General features: G+C 39.8%; 1 protein-coding gene across 1 annotated transcript; it reads right to left on the bottom strand.

The window, feature by feature from the left end:
* Positions 1-1,097: 1,097 nt before the first annotated feature.
* Positions 1,098-2,060, bottom strand: LOC311177796 (olfactory receptor 5AN1-like; the record flags this gene model as incomplete). Its single annotated transcript, XM_084244036.1, has 1 exon — positions 1,098-2,060. The coding sequence occupies one exon, from the start codon at positions 2,058-2,060 to the stop codon at positions 1,098-1,100; it is 963 nt and encodes a 320-aa protein (XP_084100162.1).
* Between the last annotated feature and the right edge of the window lie 6,688 nt (positions 2,061-8,748).

The raw sequence follows: 8,748 nt of genomic DNA, 5'->3' as shown, positions 1-8,748 counted from the left end.
GGAATCAATATGCCCAGGAATCCACCTGAAATGGGGAAGTTATTTCTCACCAGGTGAATAATATAAAGAAATTATATTCATGCAGGAGGAACTATGAGTCCAAAGGTTGTATACATACTATTGTAACATGATAACACCTAGTCCATGAACACTTGTCTCAATAATAAACTATTATCTTAGTCAATATCTATAAATTCTCTTGCTGGACTCTAAGTTTCTGTGGCACCCCCAAGTCTGATGAATCTTCTGCTTCTTGGTCAAACTCAAGGCCCTAGAATCCTAGGAAGCTCATATCTTCAGGGACTCATGTCCTGCCTCTGTAGACACACGTAGCAGGGAATATTTCTGAGTCTGAGTCTCCAGGAAGGTGCCTTGGCCATGACAGGTGCACCTGTGCTGTGATAATCACAACTTTGGATTCTCTCCAGCTCTGAGTGTTTCCCCAACCTTTAGTTTTAAATGGTCTTCTCCTCTCTCCAATCTCATTTTCACAATTCACTTCAAAATCTGACTCAAGAACAAGGTAGAGGAAACAGGTTTTTGGGCAATTCAAAAAAACCAATGCCTCTCTTTCTTCCTTGTTCATCATTCTCTTTCTCCTCAATCATCTTCAAATTAATAAGGTGTTCATATTCTCAATTTTAATTTTCAATATTTAATAAATACATCTTTTACTCTCAACTGATATGTAAATAAATAAACTAAATAAAACAAATTCAGGGAAGCAGGAACACTTTGTATAACTTCCAAGATTTTCTCCTTTCTCTACATACAAAATCTAGCAGGACCTCTGTCTCAAACACAAATTTTATCCATATGAGTGTAATCATGGATATGGGCTTTTAGCTGCCCCCCATGTTGGAGGTAGTGCTCAGATATATCCATGCCTGGAGACTACTAAGGATAACACCAGGAATCAAGTAAAAATCAAGATTTTTACTTTTATCAGCCTGATGTGCTAATGATTAACAAAAAGACACTAAAAGACACTTACCTATTCTTACTTCTGGTCTGTTAGGAATAGAAATACCGATTTAATTTTTTGTTTGTTTTCCTACTTTTGCTTTTTCTGTTCAGGTAACATACCAAATATTACTTTAACGAGATAAATGTGTTGTCCCCTTCATCACCCTCCTGAGGGCCTCTTTGATATCCTTGTTCCTCAGACTATAGATAAGAGGGTTTAACATAGGGATAAAAATAACATAGAACATAGACAGAAATTTGTTCTGTTTCGTGGAGTGGCCGGAACTAGGATGCAAGTACACAGCGAGGCCTGTGCCATAGAAGAGAGTCACAACCGCCAGGTGGGAAGCACAGGTGTTGAAGGCCTTGGCACTACCTTTGACGGAGGATATTTTCAGGATGGAAGCTGCAATGAAACCATAGGATAACAAAATAATAACCAGAGAACCTACAACAACAAAAAGAATTATCAGAAAAAGACTAATTTGACTGATGAAGGGATTAGAACAAGACAAACTCATAATTTCAGTTAAGTTACAGAAGAAATTTTGGATAACATTTGGCCCACAGTAGTATATCTCAAAGCAAGTGACTACTTCAATTAAGGTTGAAATAAAACCACACCCAAGGGCCCCAGCAACCATCTTCCAGCAGAGCCCAGGTGACATGATGGTCGAGTACTGGAGAGGGTTGCCAATGGCCACATATCTGTCATAGGCCATGGCAGCTAAGAGGCAACACTCAGTCTGACCCATCCAGGAAGCTACAAAACACTGGGTGGCACAGGCAACAAAAGAAATCTTCTTTTTATCTTTGAAGAGGTCTGCAAGCATCCTTGGGCTGATGGAAGAAGTGTAGCAGATGTCTATAAATGACAGGGCACTGAGGAAAAAGTACATTGGTGTGTGCAGGTGGGAGTCCACCCTGATGAGGGTGATGAGACTCAGGTTGCAGAATAATGTAACAAGGTAGATCAGCAGGAAGACTGGAAAGAGGCTAAGCTGCAGCTCTTTATCTTTTGAGATTCCCAGGAGAACAAACATGGTCACAGACGTTAGGTTTCTGTCCCCTGCCATGGACCAGCTTGGCACCATCGCTGAGAAAAGATGAAAGATGCAGTGGTTTCATTGGCAAAAAAAAAAAAAAATTCTCTTAATTTTCTCTTTTTTGCAGATGACTATGAATGCAAACATGATTCATTAACATTGAGTGAATCTTGCCTCCTTGTATAACCTCTAATCTTAACTGAAAGATTAACTTGGATAAATGTTCTCACTCTCCCCACAGGATAAGACACAGTAATGAGTCATCATCGGTACTTTATCCACTAGGAAATACTAATTTCACATGTGTGTCTCAAATTTACAATTACATGGCAATGGGAATTACACCAAATTAGGATGACACTGTCCTATCTGCACAATGAAGAAGGTCACTTTAACTAGGCAGCCCCATGTGACTTAGGGCTTAAAGAAGACCCTGCATCATGCAAAGCCTCAGTGTAAAATGAGGATGTCCAGTAGGTGCACATTAAAATCACCTTCAGAAGAAACGTTCATTTAATCTAGAACAAGGAAAGATTTACAATTTGTAAGTGCTTTTCCTTTTCACAAAGAATAGAAGACACAAGAATGATGTAATGGGAATTTTGAAGAGTGACATTCAAGTAGTGGCTTGGAAATGGATGTGAATGGACCAAATTTTAACTCTAGGAAGCCGCCCAAGATGATAGATACTACAGATTTGAAAGAGCTTCATGCTCCCTTCCTTGAACCTACACTTTTGTCTTCCTTAAACAGATATTTATAACTTAAATATCTGGGAAGGTGATTCTGCCTCTTTATGGAGTCGGTGATACCTTTGAAAATCACTTGGAAACTCTGACCCTCCTCCCGGCGAAGCCACCGTCAGCCTCTGTGCATGTCTTACTGGATTCTCAATCACCAAGGAGTCCACTGTCACTTCCAGGGGTAAGACTCATCCTACAAAAGACAGTCACTTGAGCTCATAAATGTTAGTGTGTGTAGACATTGAACATGGGAACTAGGAAATTGAGGCAAGGTCTGGATTTCTTTTATCCTTCACTGGAGTCATTACAGGAAAATGAAGACCTGCATCTCTGAGGCAAACACCATGAATTTAGCCCCCAGCAGTGAGGGTCTGCCTCAGGGGAAACAGTTGTCATTGTCTCCACATGGTTTTTTGAAAGTCCCATTTGATTCTAGAGGACATATTCTCCTAGTTCATAGTCTATGGAAAACCAGAATGCGGCAGAGTTCAATATATTGTCCTTGAGAAATTGCAGTTAGGTTCAAACATAAGCCCTCACCCCAGAGTAATACCTGACATTAATCCTGTCTCTGAGTCAGGGAATTTGGATAAGGGGGTACATTCCATGGGAAGACACCTGTGTGGAGGGGAGGGAAGGAAAGGAGAGTGAAGTGCTGAAGAACACAAGTGACCAAGTATCACACTCCTTGCTCCCTACAGCTCCTGCTAGGAGGTTTACATGGCTGTGGAGACAGCACACAATCCACTTATTTCTAAATCTTGTTCTCACCTTGACCAAGATCCATCAGGAATACACACTTCTTGCCAATGACGGGAATTGCGTATTCCTTTCCAGAAAAATGTTCCAGAATGGACACCCTGTTGACTCCAGATGGTAGCTGTGAGCCATGAAACAGATTGTTCACTTACAGCAAGAGAAATGCCCACAAGTGGGGAGTCCTCTAACATTTATTATCACATGCAGCAGAGCGAGGGGGAAAGACAATTAGGTGGAGGGAGCTCTCTAGGCACCTGCTCTCTGGGGTCATGTTGCCAAGGAGCTTTGGTCACAACTAATCTGCCCCATTTTTTCCAGTTTTCTTCTGGTCCTATTTTCTCCATAGTGTTGGCATAATCTCATGGTTATAGGTTTTTTAACAAAATTGAAGTAATTACAGCTGAAATGTCTTAGGAATTGTCCAGTGTCATACTTTTAATTTCCAGGTAAGTGAGGTGAAGCAGAGGAGCTAAGGAATTGGCCCAGGATGGCACAAACACTTGCTAAATAACTTCATAACAATAAATGAGATATGTGGACACTCAGCTTACCAAGCACACATATTTTAAATATAGTAATACATGCATTTTATCATTTCCCTGACCTGAACTAATCATCATAGGAGCCTTATGAACAATACATGCAATATTCCCCATTCAAAAAAAGAAAATTGAGGCGAGAGATTGCTTAAAACTATTTTCGGACAGGATAATGACTGCCATGGTAATCAATGGAATGGTGTCGGTCAATATGTTGGATCTGACTTTTTCCCTTCCTGGTTGTGTGACCTGCACAGATGAGCCCTCACGTCTCAGTTTATCACCTATAAAATGAACTGGCATCAAATAGAGCATAGAGTCCCCCACATAGCAAGAATCCTACTAGGTAAGGTCTGTAAAGTACTTATCAGAGAGTTTGTTAAACAGGATGCCTTCTAGTAATAGACTCTGTCATTCATGAATTCTGATATTGATCATTCTAAATCATGCAGTATTACTAATTCTTCATTAAAACATCTACTTGAGATCATGACACCAAACTTTCTTTCTTGGATCTTTTTGAAATGGAGCTCATCTACCTGCTGTAATATGGGATAGAGGCTAGTTTTAGACAAGGTCCCACTCTAGACTTGTTCTGCTTCAATCAATCTTACTCCCAGGGAAAAAGTCATGGATAGGACAATGACTTCATTATGTGATTTAACACTAACACCTAGTTATATAGACCTCCCTGACAAGAACTAGAGTTTAAACTTTAATTGAATATATTCATTTGTATGAGAATAAATAGTTTGATTTTTTAACAACTTTATTGAGTTAATATTGGTTGACATCACTGTTTGAACTACAAGGGTGCTGGATCCTCCCTTCAGGTGTTGCTGCCACAGCTCACTCACCACCAGAGAACCCATAGTCCACACCATAGAAGCCTGTGCTCTCCCCACTGTATCCTCTTTCCTCTCCCTCCCCTACTACCTCTGGCTCCCCCATTCCACAGTCAGCTCTCAAGGTACCTGAACATGATCTTAAGGTAATTCTAAAGATGTCCACTAAAGGTTAGAATAGAATGACCTGGCCAAGCAATGAAGAACATGTTTCAGGTCATTAGGGACTAATTTTGTTCCACAAGTGACGCTTGTGACATTCATAAGATTTGTGGCTACATTGGGAAAACATGGCAGAGCTCACTATGCCCCAATGTTCTAGATGTGATATGGGGACAGTACCTCACCTATCATATTTACATGGCTATAAAAAAATTAAACCTTTGCAATGTTATAGGGTAAAATGTTCTCTCAATACAAATATATTAAGGAAAGTTCATAAACCATTTTCTAAAGTTTTTTTTTTTTTTACATTTTCTGTGAATTTTTGTGGGCCCCTGAGTCTCATAGGACTCCCTGGTCTGGTGACTCTGATCCCTGGTCAGACTGAAGACCCTGAGTCCTGTGGGGGTTCATATCTCGGGGACATGGGTTACACTTCCTTAGACACAACATGGCATCACCAGTCATTTCTGAGCTCTGTTCAGTTTCTGGGAAGCTTCCATGTAATGTGTTCCAGACTGATATGTGGCCAGAAGGTGATGATTTGGCTTCTTTCAAACCTCAGAGAATTTCCTTAACCTTTTTTTCTCAGTTCACTTCAAAAGGAGAGACAAGGGGGGGCCTCCCCGGTGGCGCAGCGGTTGAGCGCTGGGTTGCGAAGCTGCCCGCGGCCTCTGCGTCGCCGGTTCGATCCCCGGTGCTCCCCGGCCACCGGAGGAGTGTCCCACATGGCGCGCAGACCTCTCCTGCCGCCCGCTGCTCCCCTCAGCAGTGTACTTCGGTCCTTCTGCCTGCTCTGCTCCCTACTCTGGCTCTGGTGAATTCTCTCACCCTCCCGCGCTTCTGACTGTACCCAGTGCATGTATAAACAAAAACAAACAAATAAATAAATAAATAAATAAAAACATGCCTCTATAAAAAAAAAAAAGGAGAGACAAGGAATAACATGGAGGAAAAATAGTTCTTTCAAAATAATTGGGACCAGTCTTTGTGCCTCTCCTCCAAATATTCTTCCTCCTTCTCCTTACCCCACTCTCTGTCTCTCTCTCTCTCTCTCTCTCTCTTCCTCTCTCACACAAACACACACACACACATACACACTTACCCACAAATACTTTACACATCCACATTTACTCACTATATTGAATTTGTTGGTATTCCTTTTTCTTAAGTATTTATGTTAAAATAATTGTTTTCATGTTTAATCACACATCAGTTTATTGATAAGGTTTAACATGGGGAAAATAATAACATAGAACACCACAGAACCTTGTTCTGTTTGGTGGAGTAGCCAGAACTAGGATGCATGTGCATAGAGAGTACTGTGCCGCAAAGGAGGGTTACAGCCACCTGGTGGGAGGCACAGGTGTTGAAGGTCTTGGCACTACCTCTGATGCAGGGTATTTTCAGTAGGGAAACTTCAATATCCCAGACTATAAAAGGGCAGCAAACAAAGACCCAAACATTCAAAAATACATGTAAGAAAAGAGAATCTTCTGGCACATGGATGGATTGATGCAAGAAAGATAATAACCTAGTGTATGTCACAGATGAAAGGCTGAATGATATTGGGTCCACAAAGGTAGGAGATGAAAACAAGAGACTGTTTGAATTAAACTACTAATAAAATCAAGGAACACTGCACATAAACACAAAACTTGAGACATTTTTCTTTATTTTATTTGTTTATTTCTTAGTTGTTTTGTTCCAGTGACTTTGGCATTAGGATAATTTAATATTCACTACCATAGTTAATGGAAAGACAAGAGCTTTAGTGAACTAGAGTCCACAGAAAGAAGGTGGAGATAAAAAGAAAGGAAGGAAGACTATGTCCACATACCTGTGCTATTTGGTTGGTACACGGCTTTCACTCATCTTAATGCCATTCAAATTTTGTACTGAATGTCTTTAAAAATCTACCAGTTTCTTGAAATAGAGGAACTGCCCACCATAAGCCCACAATCTGACTTGGTACAAAAATAAATAGGTAAACGTTGCTCTCTCTAGTCCCCCACCAACTTGTTCATCTATTAATGTTATCACCTTGGCCACGACAAGATCTGTGCATTCACTGTCCCCTGGAATGAACTGGAAATAATAATAGCTTTCTTTGAATGATGCAATTAAGTAAGATTTTATTTATTTTCTTTGCCTACCGATTTTTCATTCTTCTGAGCTGAACAGCTATTACTTAGAACAGGAACATAAGCATTATTGTGATAGCTAGTCCAAGGGAAAATAAAGAAATTTCATGCAGAGGGGGGAGTAAGGACTTTTCACTGTTATGTCCCAATTGGAGTACACATTTCAAATCTGCTTAATTTGTCTCTTTTTAGCAACTTTCCCGGATTTCCCTTGACATACAAGAAATTGAAAAATAAAATTAAATAATTACTTATTGCATAAGTTAACATTCATGAAGTATTACCGTATACCAGATTCTGGACTAGTTTACCTCATGCCTCATTTCAGTTAATTGTTTTGTCATTTTTGAGGGAGATATGATTTCTTCTCATTGTAAAGATGAGGAAATATGTGTTTATGTAGCTTGCTAAGGGCACTTATCTAAAAAGTATGTTAGAGATGAGTTTCCTTATTCAGGTCTGATCTTTAAAGAACAGATTCTTTTAACCACACCTTGTTTTCATTTCTGCAATCCCACCTGCCAATGCTTCAAGACATTGACACAAAGAACAGCTTGAATTGTTGCTACTTGGGAAGAACATGGTGGACCCAATATGCCCAGGGTTCCACCTGAAATGGGGAAGTTATTTCTCACTTGGTGAATAATGTAAAGAAATTATATTCATACATGCAGAACTATATGAGTCCAAATGCTGTATACACACTATTGTAATATGATGACACTTAGTCCATGAACTCTCGTCTTGAAAATAAAATAATATCTTAGTCAATTTTCTATAATTTCTCTGTGAACTCTAAGTTTCTGTGGCACCCCCAAGTCTGATGAATCTTCTGCTTCTTGGTCAAACTCAAGGCCCTGGAGTCCTAGGAAGCTCAGATCTTCAGGGACTCATGTCTTGCCTCAGTAGACACATGTAGCAGGGAACATTTCTGAGTCTGAGTCTCCAGGAAGACGCCTTGGCCATGACAGGTGCACCTGTGCTGTGATAATCACACCTTTGGTTTCTTTCCCCCTCTGAGTGTTTCCCCAACCTTTAGTTTTAAATAGTCTTCTCCTCTCTCCAATCTCATTTTTCACTTCAAAATCTGACTCAAGAATAAGGTAGAGGAAATAGGTTTTTGGGCAATTCATAAAAACCGATTTCACTTTTCTTCTTCCTCCTTCATTCTCTTTCTCCTCAATCATCTCCAAATTAAAAATAAGGTGTTCATTTTCTCAATTTTAATTTTCAATTTTTAATAAGTACATTGGTTTTCTCTCTCTAAATACAAAATCTAGCAGAACCTCTAAATTTGTCTCAAACAAACAGTTTATCTACATGAGTCTAATCATGGAAATGGGCTTTCAGCTGCCCACCATTTTAAGCTGCTGCTCAGCCAGATCCCTGCCTGGAGACCACTAAGGATAACACCAGGAATCAAGAAGCAAGATTTTTACTTTTATCTGCCTAATGTTTTATGACTGATGAAAAGACACTATTAAAAGACACTTATTTATTGTCACTTCTGTCTTCTGTTAGGAATAGAAATACTCCATCTTGTT

Source organism: Talpa europaea, assembly GCF_964194135.1.
Source record: "Talpa europaea genome assembly, chromosome: 1".
NCBI lineage: Eukaryota > Metazoa > Chordata > Mammalia > Eulipotyphla > Talpidae > Talpa > Talpa europaea.
Note: the sequence above shows the minus strand (reverse complement) of the source record. Positions and strands in the feature narration are given on the sequence as shown.